Raw genomic sequence first — 24,542 nt, 5'->3', positions numbered from 1 at the left:
TGAAGTACTTTTTCACGCAGAAGGAATTGAATATGAGGCAGAGAAGGTGGTTGGAGCTAATTAAGGATTTTGATTGTACCATCAGTTATCATCCAGGGAAAGCAAACGTGGTAACTGATGCGTTGAACAGGAAATCTAGGGAATCAATGTTAGTAGTTATGGAGATCTAGTATCCGATCATGATGAATCAATTCTTTTATGTATGCAACATACCCCTGACAACCATCCTATAACTATCTCCTCACCTGAATAGCCGACACCAGCTGTGGCGAAGCATGCACACGTGAACCCGTAAATCTAAATTATGGTTCACCTGGGGGTCTGAAAATTACTTCTTTCTTATGGCAATCTATGCTAGCATGATAAATGGCTAACCAATCCATGCCCAATATCATATCAAACCCCTGCATTTCCAAGACCACAAGATCGGCTAACAGCACTCTCTCTTGAATACTTACTGAAAAATTCCGAAGTACCCTCCTGCATCTAATCACAGATCCCATCGGCGTGCCCACTGACAATTCTATATCTAATGGTTGTGTCTCTATTCCAGAAATTTTCACATACCCCTCTGATATAAAAGAGTGCGTGGCACTTGTATCAAACAAAACAATCATTCTATATGGTAAAGTAGTAAGAGTACCTGTGACAACGTCCTCAACTGTCTCAGCGTCTCCTAGTGTCAACGCATAAACCCTCGCCAGCGCAGTGTTCCTCTGCTGACCACCGCGGGGCGCTTGATATCCACCCCGAAATGGTCTGGGAGCCTGTGCCTAACCCGACGGCATCTGACATGCTCGTGCCATGTGACCGGGTCTTCCACAGCGATAGCAAACATTCTCCCCAAATCGACATTCACCTAGGTGTCTTCGGGCACACCTGGCACAAGTGGCGGGAGGCTGACTGCTCTGGAATCCCCTGTGCTCTACCATCTGTCTTTGGCCTCCACCAGATCTACCTCCTCTCCAAGGCCCTCGGCTGGGACTCGCCTAATAACTCGAGGGCGCAGCCCTTTTCTTTTGACTCTGTGCCTCCGTCTCTCCAGATAGACTCTCCTCCGCGATAGTGGCCCTGTCAACCAATTTTGAGAAATCCTAGATTCTCAGTACCGCCACCTGCCTGTAAATATCTCGCCTCAAATTTCTCTCAAACATTCTAGTCTTCTTTGCTTCATCTGGGACAATATAAGGGCAAAAACGAGATAGCTCAATAAATCTCGCCGCATATTGTGGGACAGTCATCGACCCCTAGGACAGACTTAGGAACTCCTGTACTCGAGCGTCTCTCACTGAAACAGGATAATATCTGTTGAAGAACATGTCCCTGAATCGGGCCCAAGTCATCTGCACTGGTATAGCTCTCTGCTCCTCCAACAACCTGGTGGTTGTTCACCACCTCTCAGCCTCCCCAGCCAGCCTATATGTAGCATATAAAACCTTCTGCTCATCGGTGCAATGGAGTATAGTCAGAATCTTCTCTATCTCCTGCACCCAATTCTCAGCAACTGCAGGATCAGTCCCTCCAGAGAAAGCTGGCGGATTCATCTTCATAAATTTCTCTATGGTACATCCTTGAGCTGAGGATGGACCTCCCTGCTCTCTAGAACCTATCTCAGCCATAACTTGCTGAGCTACACTGCATAGCACAGCATCTGAATCTCCTCCAACTGCGCCAGAAGGACCTGCTCCATCATTCCCACTAGCGTGAGCACTATTATCCCTTGGGTCCATCCTGCAAACACATAGAATACCGTTTCAAAATTCTATTTTCCTACAGACCCAACTTACTCAACTAAAACTCCAAATCCTCTATTAACTATCCCTTCTACTCCTAGCCCCAAAATCCACTCCTGCAACCCAAACACATGACCTGTCGACAGTTTACTATGATTTTCCTGGAATCGTCACCCCAGGAAAGACACAGAAATAATCATGAAATCCTGTATCCAGATCACAAGTCAAAACCTCAAATCTTTTTCCTATATTCTGGTATTGCTTTCCGCTGCGCTCTAGAGTTTACAGAACCTAGTAACCTAGGCTCTGATACCAAATTGTAACGATCTCAAAATTCATATAATTTTTTTTATATAATTATATAAAGTAAACATTCCTATGCAGCGGAAATACAAATCATAAAAACCATTTATACATAAACTGTACAATACCAGATTTCAGAATATACAGACTATACAAAATGCCCCTCCAGTATCATCTACTCAAAAAGATATACAACTTTGACAAAAACTCACCCTATAACTAGGGTGATCTGAGCTACACTCTACTCATGAGCCTGATCTGCTCGTCTCACTGGCTCACCTGAACAATGTTAGAGTAATGGGGTGAGTCGACGCTCAGTAAGTGGAAATATGCTATTACTAGTGTGTGACAACTAAGTTAAGTATGCTTTTTAAAATATAACTGATCTGTAATGCAATAAACAATCTATAAATCATATCTTTCAAACATATCTTTCTTTCTCAATTTAAAGTACACTGTATCATCTGTATTTTTCTACTTTTCATACTGATAATATCATACTATACTCATCATATACTGTAAAACTGTAAACATATATATATATATATATATATATATATATAACTGTGTTTTTATCCTTGGGACTCTGTACGTCATGATTTGACCCCTCATGACAGGGTTGTGCGGCCCGTAGGCGGGACTCTATCTAGTCAGACCTCTAGATAAGTCATCATACTCTACACTACCTTAGCCCGGCCGAACTGCATCCTCTCCTAAGCTCGGGACTGGCTACTACCTCGTCAAATCGGTCCCCTCAACCCAGTGTACTGGGGAGCTGCATACTCTCCAAGCACGGCTGACGGTACCCACGTACTATCTGAGATATATGGTTGCACTCTATCTGTATCTAGCAACGGTACCGTGCTCTGTAATCTGTATCTATCTGTGTATCTTTCCTCAGGGATTTTGATACTATATACATATATACATATATACTCTTTTAATGTTTTCATCATGATTTCGAAATTACCATAACTCTATCTTTTTGTACTGTAAATACTGTATCTATAGTATCTTGATGCTACCTCTGTATATCTATTTGTGTATTCTGTATATATACTCTGTCTGTGTGTTCTGTATGTTATGGTAATAGGAAAACATGGCATGCTATAACACTGTATATATATATATATATATATATATATACTGTTCTGTATAAAGCTGTAATATAAAATATGATCTGAGTATCTGTATATATGTATATGGATATATGTATATATTTGTTTCATGAAACCATTCATATAAATCTGTATATGCATGTACATTTCTTTGTGAATATAAATCTATATCTGTATAATCTTATATGTTGGAAAACTATATCAAATGTATATACTATCTATATTTTTGTATTTAGTATAGTATGATGTTTCATAACAACTGTATAAATTCATTGTTCACATGAAAGTCTACTTAGGCCACACAAACATTTATGCTCATTTTCTATAAAAGCTGTATAATAAACTGACATAAAAATATGCTTATAAAATCTCTATTAACTCTATTAAAATTCCTAGCATAGCATATTTCCCTTACCTCAACTTTGAAAAGCCCCTATAAAAATCTAGCTCTATACTCGCAGGATTCCTAACTCAACATCCTGAAAACACAATGTCCTAGAACAAAACATCAGTATTTCTTAGTCTACATCATTTCCTATAACTACCAGAAAGTCAAAAATTCAATAAAAGACCTTACCCTAAATTTGGGATGAAATCCAACTTCGTTTTCTCGACGATCCGCTCTGGCAAACTTGCAGAGAACTCCGCCAGGAGCGTCGTGGTAGCTTCGAATTGTCGATCCGGCGACTGGTGGGGCCGAAAACGAAGAGAGAAGGGAGAGAGAGTCGTAGAGAGAGAGAGAGAGAGAGAGAGAGAGAGAGAGAGAGGTTTCTTAAAAATGAATTAATTCCCGGATTTTCATATATATATATATATAACAGGGGATTTCGTCGACGAGCCCGTTCTTCGTCGACGAGTCCTTCACAAATTTCGTCGATGAGACCCTGTATTCGTCGACGAAATTCAGGCTACCTTAGAACTCCTCTCGGTATTTTCTCGTCGATGAAGCCCTGTGTTCGTCGACGAAGTCTACGGCCTCCTTCTATTTCTGTATCTATTTTCCTCTCTCTTTAATATTTGAATATCAATATTTTCTGGGTCATTACACAATCGACTTCCATTACCAACACGCTCCCCGAGCTGTGTGGTTGCACTAACTCAATCACTAACAACAGTATCGTGCTCTCATATCATTAACCAACCTGGTTCTCATTTCCACCACTCAATATACATAATAATATCTTTCCAAAAGCTTTCATTTCCCATAAACAAGCTCAAACTCATGAGTATTCATGTGTAAATAACACATCTTGTTTATAACTCGTGGCTGTTCATTATATTTCATCATGTTTGTGTATATCTCGTTATGACTGTGTATATCTCATTTTAACATATCAATGAAATTCGCATCTGTATTTATATCACATTTCATCATATTTGATAAAACTAGTTTGTATATACTCATCTCAACATATTTGTATTAAACATATCTGTATATAACTCATATCATTATATCAGTGTAAAACATAACTGTACATGTCTCATATCAACATATCTATTTAAAACATATCTATTTTTATCTCAACATAAATCACGTCTCGTCATATAATATATTCACATATTCATTTTACAGTAATCAAAATCCTTTCTCATACCACACAGGTTTTTCAGTAATATTTAACAATATAATAATTATCTAGTAAATCATAGGATAGTCCCAAAACTATTATTTCTTATATACCCAATAAGTCAGAATATCACATATAATATTTTCATATCATACTTTAATTTAATCAATTAATTTTCAAAAATTCCTGACATAATTTAATTCCCTTTACCTGTTTACTGAGAACGTGCCTGCAAGGATCCTAAACCGACGCCCGTGGCATTCGTACAAATCCCTGTATTCACATGCCTAGGTTTAATTAGCTCTACACTAAAATTATAATTATTTTAACATTTCCTAGGCCCACGTACTCCAATTAACCGGTTAGATTCTAACAAAAAATGCGGGTATGATCCACTTCCCATATTTAAATTTAATTTCTAACATATTTAAAACACCAATATGATCAAATCCCTGCAGTTTAATCTTTTTCCCAAATATTTCCAAAAAATCTAATATAATCAAATCTTGCAATTTAATTAAATCTCAAGAATATTTCCAAAAATCTAATATAATCAAATACTACAATTTAATTGGTTAATTTTTAAAACAACAAACATAATTTATACTCCTCACCTTAACCTTGGAGTGGTGCTTAGGATCCCCAAATAAAAAATCTACTCCGATTAACTTGCTCATAATCGAAGTCGGGACCTCGTGGTGGTGTCTGATCGTCGATTCGGCTGAAGATTTGAGAGAAATTGAGGGGAGGGAGAGAGAGAGAGAGAGAGAGAGAGAGAGAGTTTGACTTATCCCAGAAGTGGTGCCTACGACTCCCAAATCATGAATCCACTCTGGTTAAAATGTTGGTGGCCGAGAAAGGAACATAGGGGTATTTTCCATTCTTCAATCGACCGAAAATTCATCGAGAAATTGAGGAGAAAGAGAGAGAGTTGGTGTGGAGAGAGAGATGATGAGAGGTGAGAGAGAGAGAGAGAGAGTTGCAATGCGGTTAGAAACTTTTGAAGTTCAATCAGAAGCTTCTTTTAAGCTTCCTGATATATGTTAACTTCTTATATATATATATATATATATATATATATATATATATATATATATAAATAAATATAAATATAATTATATTATATTATATTATATTATATTATTAAATTAATAATTATTATTATCTAATTAATTAATTTATTATTATTATTTTTAACTTTTTCGGGTCTTCACATCCTCCCCTCCTTATAAAAATTTCGTTCTCGAAATTAGCTAACTTACACTTACCGCACCCTCCTCCAGGAATCACTGAAATATTTATCCGACTCTAAGAAGAGCCGGCAACCACCCACATAGCGGCCCCGTCCCAAATTTATTAATAACTCTCACTTGTGGTGGAGGAATACTGTGGTTAAAATAGGGTCTTGGGAGATTACAATCAACCATATAATTAAAAGTTCTCCCAAAACCATTCATAACCTAAAACCAAAATATATTTCTATCATCAACTATCCTACACTGTATAAGACAAAATCCAAAATCATTACCTACCTTACCTGTCTAACTATGAGTCCCACTAAACAAGTGCGGATATTTTTAACACATCTTTTCCTCTAGTTCCCAAGAAACCTCCTCAATTGCACGGTTGTGCTAGAGTACTTTTACCAATGGGATCCTCTTCATGCGTAATTCATGTTCCTTTCGGTCCAAAATCTGAACTGACACTTCCTCATAAGACAGGGTATTTTCAAGTTTTAGCAATTCACAACTAATCACGTGTGAATGATCTGGGACGTATTTTCTCAACATAGTTACATGGAATACGTCATGGATTCTGGCCAATGCATGAGGTAACGCTAACTTGTAGGCAACTGGACCAACTCTTCCCAAGATCTTAAATGATCCAATATACCTAGGGTTTAGCTTATCCTTTTTCCCAAATCTTATAATCCCTTTCATCGATGCCACTCTTAAGAACATGTGATCCCCTACTTCAAACTCTAGCTCTCGCCGACGAGTATCTGCATAACTTTTCTGTTGACTCTGAGCTGATCTAATTCTGTCTTTGATAAGCCTGACTTTATCATAAGTCTGTTGTACCAACTTTGACCCCAAAACCTGTCTTTCACTAGTTTCATCCCAGTACAGTGGAGATCGGCACCTCTGACCATACAATGGTTCATATGGTGTCATCCCAATGTTAACCTGGTAGTTGTTATTATAAGCAAATTCGACCAATGACATGTACCGGATCCAGCTACCACCAAAATCCAATACACAGGCTCGCAGCATATCCTCTAGTATCTGTATGGTCCTCTCTGTCTGTCCATCAATCTAAGGGTGAAATGTCATACTAAATGTTAGTTGAGACCCTATAGCCCTCTACAAACTCCTCCAAAATTGTGACGTAAATCATGGGTCTCGGTCAGAGTCGGTCAGAGACGATGGACACAGACACTCCATACAATCTCACTATCTCCTGCACGTACAACTCCACCAACCTACTCATAGAGTAGCTAACTTTGATGGGAAGAAAGTGGGCAGTCTTCGTCAACCTGTCTACGACTACCCAGATGGCATCCTATCCATGAAGTTCCGATGACATTTCTGTGATGAAATCCATAGACATATGCTCCCACTTCCATTCGGGAATATGAAGTGGTTGCAATGATCCAACCGGTCTCTGATGCTCAGCTTTCACTACTTGGTATGTCAAACACTGCTCTACATATTCATCGATTTCTTTCTTCATATTATCCCACCAAAAATATTCCCGTAGATCCCTGTAGATTTTAGTGCTTCCACTGTATAAAGGGATCGATGCGTTTCCTCCAGAATAATCTTTTTAATTTCAACATTAGTAGGCATACAAAGTCTGATACGGAACCTCAAAACTCCATTAATCTTTTTAATCATTCATTCACCTTTTTTACGACAATTGAAGGTAATAATAGGACTCTACATTAACCTATAAGTGATAGGTCAGTGCGAAGGTCCAGTTGCATCCCCTGGTTGTGTCCTTCTCAGACACCTCGTGCGGTTATGTCCTTCTTGATGATATATGATGCACGCGATATTCTTCCTACCTTCCCGTGCGTCCATCTCGTTGTGTATACGTGAGCTCGTAGGCCGACCTTTATGACGAGCATAAGTAGGATTAGCTTGTAAATTCGGAAACGAGGGTGCTGGCCAATATGCCTCGTGCATAATCGAATGAAAATCTGCAACATATGTCACATAGTGTTCGGCAGTGCTCCAACATAGCTCAACATATTGGTTTGCGTTCAGTCATGTCTCCGTATAGGCGGCGAGAAGGTGGGAGCAGGGAAAGTGTAAAGCTTGTCACTTCCCACACGAACATTCACATTTCTGGATGCTCAAATTTTGGACGTTATTCCCTTTATGTGGCCCCAACTGCGTGGTTGTGATGCTAAAACTACCCTTTGACTGGTTGAACGTCGTGACTCGATGTTCGGTCGCCTTCAACTTCCTTCTTTCCATCACTAGTAATATATGCTGAGTGAATGCATTTCCTCCAGATATTACGTTACGAGCAGCCTCCCATCGGCTATTGAAATAATGTGCAATGCGATAAAATGTTAGTTGCACAAGGGCAGTTATTGGAAGGCTACGAGCGCCTTTCAGGACGGCGTTGAAACATTCGACAAGATTAGTGGTCATGTTCCCATACCTTTTTCCACTGTCGTGGCACTGAGTCCACATATGAGGAGGGGTATGATCGAAGAACGACTTCGCGGGTTCTCCACCCTTATTGAATATCCTCTCCATCCACATGTCAAATTTTCTCACTTGATGCTCCCTTCCCGCTCGCTCAACCATTTGCTTAAGATTGACATTCCGTACTTTCGTATTAAAGTTGCTGACCACATGTCGAAGGTAGAATCAGTGGTAGGCACGTGGTGGTTGCCAATCAGGATTGCGCTGCACTGTAGTGAGAATACTTGGATGCCGATCTGATATAAGACAAATTTCGTCGCTGTTGGTAATGGAACGAAGACAACACAGAAACCAATTCCATGTGTCCAGACTTTCCTCTTGCACAATAGCAAATGTAAGGGGAAATATTTGCCTATTTGCATCCGAGCACGTTGCAATTAGGAGTTTGCCCTTATACTTACCGTACAAGTGTATCCTGTCTACACATATGACGAGAAGGTAGTGACGAAAACCCTAAATAGATGTTGTAAACGACCAAAATATGATACAAAGGTTGCGGTGTTCTCACTACCTAGAACAGGAGTCCACCTCCACCTAACTATAGTCCCTGGATTGTACGCGCTCATCGCTTCCATCCACTTCGGCAACGTTTGATAGGATTTCTCCCAAACGCCGAATACTTGGGCAATTGCCTTTTATTTGCCCAACCAAACCTTCTTATACGAGATCTAATAGCCGAAACGATGATCTATGAACTCCTTCAATATGGCGATGGACGTCAACGCATCTACCCATATCACATTTACTATCTCCCTAGCAATGAGGGACAATGTGATTTGGCTATGGTCCTGCAAGAGAAGTTCGTTCATACGTGTCTGCGGACCACCATATTGGGTGATTTCGAATAATCGGTGTTTTAACCGATACATTGCACGCAATCTCCATCCACAATCGTGCTCCTTACACCTAGCAACCCATAAATCTAGGGTAGATCGTATGACGTGGAAGTCATTGTGGGTTCGAGCGTGATACATTCCCACTGCTGCAATCAACTGATCCTTCGACCTAAAGAGCACCCCCCTACTCAGCTCAGAGGATTCATCCCAACGAGTCACGCGTATAGGGAGCTCATCCACCGCAGTTAAATCTGCAGCATCTAGGTCAATATGACCGTACATTGGAGGCTCGTCCATGAATTGGGTGTCGAATGTTGTGTCATCCGTTTCATTGGGGGGTGGGTTCACATCATCGGGAGCCTTATTTAACCCTTCACCCATTTCCTGCTCGTACGTGTCTTCATCTTCAAGATGAACATCGTTCGTAATGTTCATGCCCTCGTCCAATGCATCATTCGCAATGGTGAACAACGTTCCTGGACCCTCGGGACTTCTTTGCAACCTCCCCGCGGATACATGTCAAGAACAAGTGCTTCATATACCGGCAGCTCGAACGACGATCCCGAATATTCGTTAAAATCGACACTAGGCATACCACCAACCTCCGCGCTTACATCGATATGACGTGTTTGTTGGGTGTCTTCCTTGACTTCATCCAAATGTTTGGCAGGCGCCTCTGGCTGCCTAGCCATGATTAAATCCATTTGAGGAATGATTTTGACATATAATTGCACCATTAAATATGTCGAACCTACGCAGTGTGCATCCAACACAATGCGCAGACCATAATCATCAGATATGAGAACAACCTTGTAGAGGACTGTATTATTTAACCCTCGCAATGGGTATCTTATGGTCACCCGCAGTGCATATTGCAGTCCTCTACAAGGTTGTTCTCATATCTAATATTTATATAATTTATTTAATTTACACCTATGACCAATTCGAATTGGTCGAATTGGCGGACTACTATATAACTAATACCATCTGCTCCAGTTATGATGTCCCCTTCCCTATATACAACAATACTGTCACCGGAGCACTGCTTGAACTTTCTGCCATTTAGATCGGCGCTCGAGAAATAAAAAAGATATACGCAAAATAAAATTGTATGTGTAAGTGATATATGTTACTTATAGTAATCAAAAATTAATTTCACTAAGTTTAGTCATCCTATAACTCTATTATGATCATTAAACTCTCTTATAACTTTTAAATTTTTTAGTATATAGATTTTAGAGTGTCTTTATTTTGTTAAAAAAATTTTAGACCTTACGTTTGGATTTGGATGTAATTGAATAATTTTTAATATAATTTTACATTACATTTTATTTAAATCCAATGCAAATTCACATTCAAATCTGATGTCTCTCCAAAGATAAGGTAATAATATTTTTAATCATAAAAATATATAATTTATATATGCATGTCAGAATGTTATTTAATTAAGTACAAATCACTTCATAAGTTAGGAAAATTCTTGAACTTTTAAAATATACCTAGGATCTTTTTTTTACTTCATAAGTTGTTGTGATTGCTTAGGTTAACAATCTGAATACTCAACATTTAAATAAAGAATAGAGATAATGTGTTATTAAATAATTGGTATAAAACAAATATCTTCTTCAAATGAGTGAATTAAATAAATTTTTAATTATATAACAAAATTATTAATTTTTGCCCCAAATAAAATAAAATAAGTATTAATATATTTTTGCAACATGAATTTATTGTCATGCATCAATTTATAATTGTGTATCTTCGAGTAAAATTATATATGCTTTTACATTCAAATTGATTGAAATTCATACAATCTACAATTTATGTTCGCGAACTTGTGTTCTCATAATGGAACACATAAAAAAAATTACCAAGTAACTACAACCCAACTCTTGCATGCACGAGAAAGAAGAAGATTAAGGAGATCATAGGAATAATAAGTAAGTACAACCCGGCTCTTGCATTGCAAGAAATTTGTGTTTTTTTATTTTTTTGGTCATATTTTTTTTTTAAAAAAATTATATAAATCTTTCTTGGAAATTAACCAAAACCACGTTCAGTCATCCTATAACTCTATTATGATCATTAAACTCTCTTATAGCTTTTATATTTTTTAGTATATAGATTTTATTAATTAACAATAATCTTATTATTAATATATATTTATAACATTTGATTATGACATTAATTTATGTTAAAAATAGTATCTATAACTAAATTAATTTTTTTATTTATTTAATGTAAATTTAAATTTATACATGGTTCTTTTTATTCATTCCATAATTTAATTATATTTTATTAATAATTAATTGGTTAATAAATTATAGAAGATTATTATATTTAATTAACAATAATCGTGTTATTAATATATATATATTACTATGATATAAAATTATGATTAAAATGAATATTGAAGGAAGCCTCTCCTTGTCTTCACCGGAACATACATCATCATACAATGGACACATGGGTACAATATGCATATAGCTTTATCCATTTCAATTTTTCTAAAATTGAGAATATTGTAGAACTCAAACTTTGTTTTGGATTTTTTTCATATCTACATAAAATGGTACGTAAAATTATATTAATTTTTGTCTAAATTAATTTGTGGATTCGAATTCAAGAGTTAATTTTTATATGCTAAACATACATATATGCTGCATTTGGGATGATAAATTTCAGGTATTGGATTTAGATAAATTTTAATATAATTTTATAATACTTTTTATCTAAATTGAATACAAATTCAGATCCATTAATTAATTGGAACCCGCAATTATTTATACCCAAAAAAAAAAGTTCAACATTATATTAATTATTTCTGTCAATTGTGTTATTTGTCATATTCAACTAATAATTGCATTTGCAGTTTTTTGAATGAATAAAATAATAATAATTGACATACAAGACTAAATTTGTTATTTTCACTATTTTTAAGATCAAAATTACAAAATTTCATCTATCAAAAATTTCAAGCGTTTTAATTTGGATATGCCAAAATTGATAATAACAATAATACTAATACTAACTTTAAAGATTTCATTTGTAAATCGGTGATAACATAAAAAATTTGAAATTAGTATATAAAATTGAAATATTGGAAATGAGATTGACAGAGCCTCCAAATCTTTTATTCCAGAAATAAACTAATTTAATGAGATTATATTTGTGTTTCAGCTCATAGTATTATTAGCCTATTTTCTAAAACAACAATGAACCAAGATAAGCCACTTTTCTTTTGCACATTTTCTCAGCAACCAAACAAATCAGTGGACATTTAAGCAGCAAACCAAGCAGTGCAAGGCAAACACAAATACAAACAAAATCTGAGAGAAAAAAAAAATTTTCACATTGACAAAACAAAAGCTTAATAAGCTAATTTGTTCGAGAAGACAAGAAAACCTTGAAGATCATTGCCATTGAATGCAATGCAACTGAAGCAAAAATTGAGCCCTCTCTCTCTCTCTCTCTATATTTTTGTCTCTCTCCTAGGGCTTCACTATCAATGCCCAGCAAATTTAAATTTAATTTTGTAAACAAATATTTATGGGTGGAAATCTTACCCCATCCTCTGTTTATATAGGAACTCCGTAAGCAGACTCACTTCGACAACGGTCACCTACAATGCGTCCGGCCTCTGCCCTTTGCCTCAACAACGCAACGGTCACCTGCACCTCCTCGTCCTCCTCTCCATCTCTCTGTAATGTCAGCCTCTATGTTCGCACACAGAAGAAAGAAGAAATGGCTGTGTAAGGGACGAACAAATCTCACTGCATGAACCAACGAGATTTGCCACGCGTCCAACGGCAGATGGAGAGCCATTATTATTCCGAAGCAAATCTCGCTGGATGAACTATCGAGATTTGCCATGCGTCCATCTTTCCCAGGAAAATCTCGCCACTCCAAGTAGCGAGATTACGTCAGAGTCATTTTGGAAAATACTTCCGAGAATAGGGTATTATTTAATATATTTTTTATAAAAAAAACGTTAAACCGGGAAAAAACTCTATAAGCACAAACATCACATAAGTCACCTAGACTACAACGGTAACTACGGGATTAATATAATATGCAACCACGAATTCATATGGGTAAGAGTCAAACATAACAAACATTCATTGTGTAACAGCACCCACAATAAACATTTAAGCCCACAATACACACATATAAAAGCGACTATTCATATTATTCAACCAACAACATAATAATGTATAATTCACTCAAAATTCAGGCATGACGCGGTGGAAAGACATTAGCACGTAAGAAGGAGCATCGATGGTTCAATTCTAGGTAGATACACTCGCAGAACCAGCGGTACCTGTGGATGGTGAGAATTTACTTTGTGAGCCAGCAGGGACCGTGGATGGTAAGAGTTCGCTCTATGAGCCAACGGGAACCATGGATGGTGAGAGTTTTCTGTGAGATAGCGGGGATCGTGGATGGTAATGGAAATGTGTCCTGGGGGTCGGGTTGATCGAACATCCAACTGATGCACGGAAGTCGTGTCCGCATTCCGGATTTTACTTGATCAGCGAAGCCTAGGGGAGGACGCTGATCCGTAGGTTTCTGTTAGTGGCTGGAGTTCCTATGTAATAAATATATATATATATACTGGTTCTTTAATTATCCTTCTTGCCCTCTTACATCGTCACTTTGTGATAGTAAACATTAAATGAATTTTCAATACAAAATCTATGAGAAGAGAAATCAATATGTATGTATATATATAAATGAAATAACAAAAGTTGATGGGGTCAAAATTGTTCCATTGAGAAGACTTGGAATGGGATGGAAGAGCCATGCTTCCTAGTTCCTTGAAGTTTGTTGTCCATGGAAGACTTTTCTCTTCTCCATTTTGATTTGCGAGAGAGAATTTTAACGGTCCGTTAGCCAGCTAGCTTAGCTGCCATTCAAATTTTGAATGTACCCTACTTTGACCGTGTTGCGTTTTGGAGGAAGTCCTTTACACACGTACCCCACTAATATTTTGTTTTTATTTTTATTTTAATTTTTTTAACCCATCCTAAATTTAAGGTTTTTGCAAAAATTATAAATAAAAAAATCAGAATAAAGACAGTTCAATGGTTAATTTTATAAAAAATTATTCATTAATTAATACGTTTTTTTCTTAAAATTTAAACTTGCAAAAAATCCATATTTTTAGGAAAAATGAAAGAAAGAAATACAGGTTGCTAATTGTTCTTTTTCTTTTTCTTAATTAATAATTGAGATAATTAATTAAAATATTAATTAAAATTTTTATTTTCATTTTTGTAGTCTTCTACCATCCACTTCTTTCTCAGTCTTTGCTAATATAGGAAATGTAAGATAATTTGATGATTGAGTTTTTCTAAATTTAGTGGTGGTTGGTATTTGATGTGGTGTGAGATAGAGATGGAGATAAATGTACACACGTATCACCTCATCTTAATAATTGGGAAAGTAAAATGATTCGGGTTGATGATATTTTATCTTTACTCGTCCTTATAGAAATGAATTTGATAATCTCTAAGAAAATTAGGATCATTAATTGGGATGATTTTATGACTCGAGGCATATGTATGCTCATAAATATAGTATTTGCATTTGATTATTCATAACTGCTAAATATAATATTTTATTTTATTTTATATTAGACTAGAATAGTTATATTATCTACAATAAAATAGGAATTATTTTTTTTTTTCAAAATGTTAGTATACATTTTTTATAAATTTTAATTCTACTTCATTCGATAGTATACATTTTTTATAAATTTTAATTCTACTTCATTCGATTCTTGTGTACTAAGCAAATCATGAATTTTTAAGACAAAATATGCTCTAATTTATTTTTTTATTAAAATTTATAATTTATTGAAATATGTAAAAATAGATACCAAAAAATATATATAAACTATTTATCAATTAGTTAAAACATATTTATGTGTAAACTTTAATCCATTATTTATGAATTACCTAATTTTTTTTCTTGTGACATTATTTTTAGATTTTGTATTCTTCAACAATATTTATCTATAAGTATTTTAAAAATAAAATGTGAACACCGATATTTAATAAATGAATAGTAAATAAAAAATCAATAATAAATTTAAGTGCATAATACTTAATATTCAATTACAAATGTGTTTTTTTTTTAGCATTGTTATGTAAAGGAAAATATATTTTATTTTTTTATGTAGTATAAAATTGTATTATTTTTTTTTATAAAAAATTTCACAAGAATCCAAATATAAAGCACGAATTCCAAACTCCCAAACATGAGCTAAACCATAGATCTTTTGTCAAGTCAACTAAAATCAAAGATTAAAATCCATGAAACTAAATACAATGTAGAATAAATTGGTCGCACAAAAATCTAATTAAAAATTATAAAGAAAGGAAACAAAAGCCAAACTAACAAAACTAAAGCGAACTCAATGCAAAATACATTCGTCATAAGAGAGCATAACTAGTTTTGAAGGTTTTTTAACCCCCTTTTTTGAATTTTGGCAGTGTTTGAGAGTATAAATTTCAAGACTTAATATTAAACTTTATATGAATTTGAAAGAAATTCAATACAATTTTATATCACGATGTTTTATCCAAATTCGCACAAATCAAAATTCAACTCTTAAACATTGAATTAAAGTTTTGGTAGAAGAAGTGCGAAGTTTTGAACTTTGAATTAAGTTTTAAATCAGTGAATTCGATTAAAAATTTGATTCTACCACTTTATATTGGAAATTTTGAAGGGATTTTGCAAACTATTGAGTATGTTTTTTCTAGAAAATTTTAAATTAAAAAAATACAAAAATGTATCAAAATTTATTCCCAAGATTATATCAAAATGGGTTTTATTTTCCATGACAACAAAACTACAGCAATCTCAATCTCAATAAAAAGGAACTACAACAACCTCGATGACAAATTGAATGGTTGAAAGTAGCGATATGGATGTTTTGGAGTAAAAGAAAAACTTATCTAATTCAATGCGTTTCCAATAGTTTCCATGTGTATCCTTTTATTAAATATAGTTAAATAAAAGTTCTTACGTATAGTTCAAAATAATGTCAGCTTCACGTGAATCCAAAAATACAAAAAAAAAAAAGGTTCTATGCATACTTTTTTTTTTTTTGGATTACGCACCGGATTTCCACGTGTCCGTTTTACGGTCCACATGACTAATCCGCGCCCCTTGAAGCCGACCCCAAAACTTCAAAGAGAGGGTAAATTCAGGAGTCCAGGGGCGGAAACGAGGTCGAGACGGTTTGAACACCTGACGTGAGAAGCACTCCCGCAGCCCGCACTACCACCTGAACCTCACCCTGAGGGTAGGTTCTATGCATACTTGATTGCATAACAGGAGGTAACCTATATATCTTCCATCTCATACTCCTTCTCATTCTCTCTAAAATTGGAACACGAAACCTTTAAAAGTTTTAAATTTTAACCACGACTAATGATGCGTTTAAGGGTACATGAATCACATTGTTACTTCTCAAAATTTATTCGTCCACATTTTATTGAATGACTGCATTGAATACGATTTCCTAATGACCAAAAATCAAACAATGAAAGTTCAGTTTTTTTGTAATTTTTTTGATAGTCATTATTTTCCTTCATAAAATTTAAGACATTGCCATAGTAAGATCAATCAATGGGAAGATTGATATTTGTAACTAGCTATTTTGTATCATGATAATATTACAATGTATTTTAACCATTCAAATTATTACTTTTGATTCATTGAACATTCACTCCGAGCCAGGACTACACGAGTCAACTATCTTTTATTTTGTACCTTTTTTCACCCCTTACAATATTCAAATCCGACGCCTTCAACAAAGAATTAAGTTACAAGTTTTAACTACTGAGTTATCTGCTACTAGGGACCAATTAAACTAGTTAATTGAACTTCTCCTTTTCTTTTGATCCCTAAAATTATGGGGCACCAATCGAACTATTTAATCGAACTTCCTTTTTCTTTTTGAGCGCAAAAGTTATGTTAGGAATAATGATTATGCGACATGAAAGGTTATATATATATATATATATATATATATATTATTTTGTTACCTCAAGCATAATTAGGAATAAAAAGATGTTAAATTATTTTAAAAATTTTAAAAATTCAAAACTTAATAGCTCATAAAACCTTTGCTCATTGATTTGCCATATTTTATTTTTAAAAATTTTTCTTAATAATAAAATAGAAAAGTGAATTCTTTCATTTTTTTAAATATTTTTAAAGTTCTAAATAATTCCTAAAATAAGAAATAAAAAAGTAATGAATCTTTATATCAAGTTCTTGAGACATCAATTAAAAAAATTCGCTACTTTGGGGTGCTTCTAAGATGATCTAATAAAAAATTATGGAATTGTCGATGTACCTATGTCAAACTGTCGATGGTTTTCTTCCTATATGGCTTCTGGCTAAATCTGTTGATGTAACCATCGATGTGTTTATAAAAATCGTCAACGATTTTTCTGAAAATCAGTTGTAAGAACCCGAATTGTGATATATGGAATTAATTAATTAAGAAAAGGATTATAAATAGATATTTTCATTACTTTTCAGTTAAGGAAACTCAAATTCTCTGTCTATCTCTCTAGAAACTCAACCTACTCTCTATCTCTCTAGATTTCTTTGCCGTATGTAGCGGGAATCATAGATACGATGTTACTACGAGGATCAGGCAATGATTCTCTACAAGTTCTACGGATTGGATTTTCGTTTCGGGCATTATTGGGTTTTGGCCCAAAATAGAGGTAATGCTCGGTTTTCAATTCTGATTCAATAGTCTTGTAGGTAACAGAGTTGTGAGCAAGTTTTGTACTATGGATTGTAGGTTTTGGATCTCGATTCGCGGGTTAGGGGCCTTGGAGTTCGGGATTTGTCATTCGGGAAAAGGTAAGGGGTTCAGTTTATGTCAGTTATTTTTGAAATCGCTAGGTAGAACTATGGTTCACAGTCTTGCGTGCGTTTTGGTTACTCATTTGGGGAAATCTAACGGGTAAAATTGTGGGTTTTTTCATATAACAATTTTTGGGAAAAATGGGGTATTGGGCTGTATTCCTTGGTTTTGTTGGAAAACTTTTGGTATACTGTGTTATGTATTGTGTTGAGGATGATCGTGCCTTGACTTTATTAAACTGTGTACATTTGGAAAATCATGATTTATAAATCATCAAATGGGTGTGGGTTGTTTGGTTATAGAGCATGCATGGTTGTGTTTTTGATGAAATGCAATAGGAACTAGGTTCCAAGTTATTCCAGGTACTAAAGAGTGTCTGACTCTATATCCAAGGGCGTGTGCTTATCACCTACCATGTTTGGAAAGAGTGTCCGGCTCTATATCTGAGAGCGTTAGCCTTATTGGCCGATCACCGAAGGGTGTAGATCCACCAGTTTGTACCGATACGATGCCATGGGAGCTTGGGGTTTGCTGTGTGCTAGGGACGCTGTGTATCACGGGCTGGTTCCGGGCCAACGTCGGGTATCGCGAGCCGGCTTCAGGCTGAAGGGTGTGACGACATCGGGTTACTTGATCATATGTGTGTGTGTGTGTATGCACTGTTTTGAAATTGTTTTATGAAAGTACTGGAACTGCATTTAACTGTATATGTTTTGATGTCATGATAACACTCAAATGCCACACGCCGATATAACATGTATTTGCCTTACTGAGAGGTGTCTCACCCCTACTGTATGTACATATTTTTCAGGTCTTTTGGGTAACCGGAACTAGCTACCTGGTGTAGGAGCGTAGTGTTGGTGTACTACGGGAAGTACCTGGGTAACTCCTAAGCTTGTGCTGGGCGGTATTTTGGGAGTCCTGGCTGCCACCTGGGTTTGTGCTATATTTTGTAGAGTTTGACTCCTTTGTATAGATTCTGGTATGGTATAGAAGGTGTATAAAAGATTTGTCTTCCGCTGTATATTGGTGATATGTATGGCTATGTTTAGGGTGCTTAGAAACCCCACAGGGTCATACCCTTATCCATTGTACTGTATCTTGGTATTGTATGATATAGGAACAGGTTAAGTTACTTTTTCACCCTTGGATCCCATTGTTGGGTTCGAGGCGTGATAACAGTTTCCTTTATTTGTTTTTTTTGTTTTCATCTTGCTATCTCTATACATATGTTCCACTCAATATGAGCCACATACTATAACAAAATTTATTTGAAAAATGAATTACGTTCTAAAAAATGTTCTCAACATTATTATTGCTTAGAAAAAAAAAAAGCGGTGTTCAAAATAATGTCAGCTTCACGTGAATCCAAAAATACAAAAAAAAAAAAAAAAAGGTTCTATGCATACTTGATTGCATAACGGGAGGTAACCTATATATCTTCCATCTCATACTCCTTTTCATTCTCTCTAAAATTGGAATACGAAACCTTTAAAAGTTTTAAATTTTAACCACGACTAATGATGCGTTTAAGGGTACATGAATCACATGGTTACTTCTCAAAATTTATTCGTCCACATTTTATTGAATGACTGCATTGAATACGATTTCCTAATGACCAAAAATCAAACAATGAAAGTTCAGTTTTTTTGTAATTTTTTTGATAGTCATTATTTTCCTTCATAAAATTTAAGACATTGCCATAGTAAGATCAATCAATGGGAAGATTGATATTTGTAACTAGCTATTTTGTATCATGAAAATATTACAATGTATTTTAACCATTCAAATTATTACTTTTGATTCATTGAACATTCACTCCGAGCCAGGACTACACGTGTCAACTATCTTTTATTTTGTACCTTTTTTCACCCCTTACAATATTCAAATCCGACGCCTTCAACAAAGAATTAAGTTACAAGTTTTAACTACTGAGTTATCTTCTACTAGGGACCAATTAAACTAGTTAATTGAACTTCTCCTTTTCTTTTGATCCCTAAAATTATGGGGCACCAATCGAACTATTTAATCGAACTTCCTTTTTCTTTTTGAGCGCAAAAGTTATGTTAGGAATAATGATTTTGCGATATGAAAGGGTTTTTTTTTTTATATATTATTTTGTTACCTCAAGCATAATTAGGAATAAAAATATATTAAATTATTATTAAAAATTTAAAAAATTCAAAACTTAATAGCACATAAAACCTTTGCTCATTGATTTGCCATATTTTTATTTTAAAAATTTTTCTTAATAATAAAGTAAAAAAGTGAATTCTTTCATTTTTTTTTTTATATTTTTAAAGTTCTAAATAAATCCTAAAATAAAAAATAAAAAGTAATGAATCTTTATATCGAGTTATTGAGACATCAATTAAAAAAATTCGCTATTTTAGGGTATTTCCAAGATGATCTAATAAAAAATTATGGAGTTGTCAATGTACCTATGTCAAACTATCGACATTTTTCTTTCTATATGGCTTCTAGTTGAAATCGTTAATGTAATCGTCGATGTGTTTATGAAAATCATTGACAATTTTTCTTCAGATAAGTTTCTTCTGTTTTTTTTTTTTTTTTCAACCTGCTATCTCTATACATATGTTCCACTCAATATGCACTCGATATGAGTCACATATTATAACAAAATTCATTTGAAAAATGAATTATGTTTTAAAAAATGATCTCAACATTATTTTTGCTTAGAAAAAAAAAGCGGTATTTTCAATATAGTTTCATATAGAGTAATTACTTAAATATGTTCGAATCATCCAAAAAGCCAAAGGGTAAAAAATCCAATTGTTATCAAACTTAATTATATATAATATTGATTAAGAGAGTCTATGTAATTTTTTTGATTGTCCTTCTTTTTTTAGATCATCTTTGCAAAAATATCTTTGGTTCAAAAATTATTTTATAATCACTATGTTTATAAATTTAAAAGTAATTTAATGAATTATTTTTTTTATAGTTTGAATTATTTTTTTAACTATTCATTATTTCCAAAAGATAGTGAATTTAAAAATGCGAGAAATATTAAAGCTTTTCATCTTTACGCCTCTCATTATTTGCTAAAAATAGTAAATTTAGAAATATAAAAAAAATATGAATTCTTGAATAAAATTACATACTGATAAATACATTCGAAAATTAAAAAAAAAAACACAAACAAAAAAACTGAAAATAGAAAATCAGAATTTTAAGGTGATGTGTAGGTTAGGGAAGAGGGGAGGGGTGAGGGATGCGCACTGCGCACCCGGCGCAGGATAAGACCGAACCGTTAATCCAACCTCAACAAGCTATTCTTAGGCGGTTGGCAACTCAACATGGGAAGCTTTACCATATTCTTTTGTTTTTGTTTTTGTTAATTGAAATTTAAAGCTGAATTTTCCCTTTGAAATCCCAAAATAAAATTTAAAGAAGAAAAAAAACCCCTAAGCAGAAGCAAAGAAAACAAAAACAACCACCACAACAACATTAACATCATCATCAATCAACAATACAATAGAGAGACTGGCATTAGCTTGTGGTAACGCTCATCGCCTTATCGGAAGGCGAAGGTCAGTCAAATCTCTTGAATTCGATCTCTGTTCCGCTAATTTGAATCTGTTCCTGTTCCCAAATTTCCTGTTTTTTTGTTTTCTCTTGTTCGGAGAAAAAAAAATGCTTCTGGTTTGGCAAATCAATACCTGTTGAGTAGTTTTTGTTTTTGTGTTTTCGAAAATTTTTTTTTTTTTTTGGGGTGCTGAAAATGTTTTTCTTTCTTTCTTTCTTTCTTTCTTTGATGATTTTGAGTTCATAATTTTCCGTTCCTGAGAGAGCGGTTGAAAGGAAAACCAAACAAAAGAAAGGGATGTTTCTGAGTTGGTGTTCTCATTTTTGATGATGGAAGAGCGGACCCAGCTCAACTGAGTCGAGTTGAGTCGAGGGTTGAGATTTTTTTCCTCACATTTTGTCAGCCGCCAAAGGGAATTCTTGTGAGGACTATTGCTTTTGTGGTGAATAATTTGGGTGATTTTGGGGCTAGGGTTATGTTCTGGATGCCAGATGCTTATGTTTAATTTGTTTGATGATGTCTATTTCACGTTTCATATGATCACATTTGTTTCTACCCGCAATATCAAACAACATATTTGTTGTGATGACTTATTATGTAGAACATCTATGCATAATTTTTTTTGTTTTTTTGATTTGCATTTTTCTTAATATTGTTATTCTGGGTCGCTCTTGATCTCCTTATAAGTTCACGGTTTAGTTTTTGAACTTTTTGTTTTGTATTTCTATCTGACATTTTGCATCTATAGGTCTTGTGCATTGGGATTCAGGGATAATTTTGCTGCAATCATGAGATACAAGAGAGGTATTAAAGTGGAGGTATTAACACAGAAGGATGTGCCATCCGGATCTTGGCGCAGTGCTGAAATAATCAGCGGTAATGGACACACCTACGCTGTTAGATATGATGCCCATGTGGGCTCAACTGATGAGGCAGTTGTCGAAAGGGTATCGAGGAAGTCCATCAGGCCTTTTCCCCCGCCTAAGGAATTTTCAGAGAATTGGGTTCCTGGTGACATTGTGGAGGTGTTTGACAATTTCTCCTGGAAAATGGCGACAATTTCAAAGGTTTTAGATAGGAAATTCTATTTGGTTAGGCTGCTTGGATCCGTCTGGGAATTTAAAGTCAAGAAGGTTTACATCAGGGCAAGATTGTCATGGCAAGATGACAAATGGGTCGTGATTGGGAAGGTAGTTTCATTTGATTTTGTTGCTACTTTTGCAGCCTGGATTTTACTTGTGTGAATTTTTTCCATGATTTCCTTTAATTATTATTTCAATCTTTTTCCTGTTTTGCGTGTGCATGATGATGTTCATGAGCATTTCATTTGAAATTTCACAAGTAATTAAGTCAGCTGCACTTTTGCTGCTGATTTTTTCATCCAATCATAAATTCATAATATTTTCAGAAAGTTCTTTGAACATGTGGAATCTTAGCACTCAATTTTGTTTAGATTTATAATTCTTGATATCTGAAGCAATTGATCCATTCTATGGCACTCGAGTCATAACAGTTGATTTTGTGTAGATATATAATTCATGATAATTGAAGCAGTTAATCCATTCTATGGATCTAGCAATGTTTAGTTTCTTTTGTTCAACATTCATACATACAGTAATATGCAAGTCAACAGTTTCTGTGAAGTTTCCTAATTTTTTATTTAAAATATTTTGCTTGTGAACACAGGGTTCTAGAAATTTTCAAGATGGCAAACAGACTAAGAAGTCTACTCCAAAGTATAGTAAGAGCTCCCAAGTTCAACTAATTGAAGCAGTGATGAATCCTCGTGCAAAAGGCGATTGTGTTTCTGTTAAGAACAAGATGTATGCCCAGGAGATGCAAACTGTTTATATGCGAACTCTGAAGAGAAGGATGCCAGATTATGATTCTCCGATTGAGCCATATGCAGGAGCTGCCCAGAAGTTTAGAGTCACAGAGAGAGACGGTAGGCGGCTTCGAGTAATTGCTGCATATCCAACCTCATTACCTGAAAAGGTAGATGCTGTTGCTTCCACACGAGAAATGCTGGCTGAAAAACAAAAAAATGCTTCTTTTAACAACAGAACTGGGTTTTCTGAAATGGATGTGGAGAGGTTGAAACCAAATGGTGCTGTGGGGAGTTCATTTGCAATAAGCTTAGAGCTTAATGATGCTGATAGTGTTACATGCTCTGTTGGTAGTTGTAGTACTTCTAGTAACATTCCCTATGAGTTGCCTTCTCATTCTTTCATGGGTCCTGAAGAAGATATTGATGGTAATTTTAGTGATGCTGAATCTTTTTGTCGTTGGGGGAATGAGGAAGGGGAGTTTTTCCTTCCCACAGAAGAGGAATTGGCGGCAGAAATTCATAGGTTAGAGTTGCATGCCTACCATTGCACTATGGTGGCATTGCATGCATTGGGACCTCTAAGTTGGGAACAAGAAACATTGGTGACAAACCTTCGTCTTTCGCTCCATATATCAAATGATGAACATTTGATGGAGCTTAGAAACTTGGGTTGTACAGATAGCAGCATTCCAATTAGATGATAGGAAGGAAGGCTTTAGGATTTTTTGTCTTTTCTTTTTCTTCTATAGGACCGCTTTCAATTGATCAAATTGCCTTGCACAATTATAAAGGCTGGATGAAATGATGTTTCCATTGTGCCTATTTTGGTTGAACAATTTATGGTCGTGTAGTTTAAAATATCTGTATCAAAAACTCTTGTCAAGCAATGAATATTCTCAGCTCATTTTCATGTATCTACTCTCTTCTTTTTTTTAATTGTCCATTGTGGACTTCTTTAGTTCTATTGTTTAGACATCTCTGTCATTAA

The 24,542-nt window shown here is 34.9% G+C and overlaps 1 protein-coding gene across 2 annotated transcripts; it reads left to right on the top strand.

The window, feature by feature from the left end:
- The first annotated feature begins 21,493 nt into the window (after positions 1–21,493).
- Positions 21,494–24,468, top strand: LOC131157822 (uncharacterized). Of its 2 annotated transcripts, none has more exons than XM_058112221.1 (3): positions 21,494–21,730; positions 22,475–22,916; positions 23,413–24,468. In XM_058112221.1, exons 2-3 carry the CDS (start codon positions 22,515–22,517, stop codon positions 24,253–24,255), a joined length of 1,245 nt encoding a protein of 414 aa, XP_057968204.1. In that variant the 5' UTR covers positions 21,494–21,730; positions 22,475–22,514; the 3' UTR covers positions 24,256–24,468. The 2 variants fall into 2 exon arrangements, with proteins under 2 accessions (XP_057968204.1, XP_057968205.1); XM_058112222.1 differs by having other exon boundaries at positions 21,498–22,147.
- The last annotated feature ends 74 nt before the right edge of the window (positions 24,469–24,542 follow it).

The sequence above is a fragment of the Malania oleifera genome, chromosome 6, assembly GCF_029873635.1.
Source record: "Malania oleifera isolate guangnan ecotype guangnan chromosome 6, ASM2987363v1, whole genome shotgun sequence".
Lineage (NCBI taxonomy): Eukaryota > Viridiplantae > Streptophyta > Magnoliopsida > Santalales > Ximeniaceae > Malania > Malania oleifera.
This window is presented reverse-complemented; position numbering and strand designations above follow the sequence as displayed.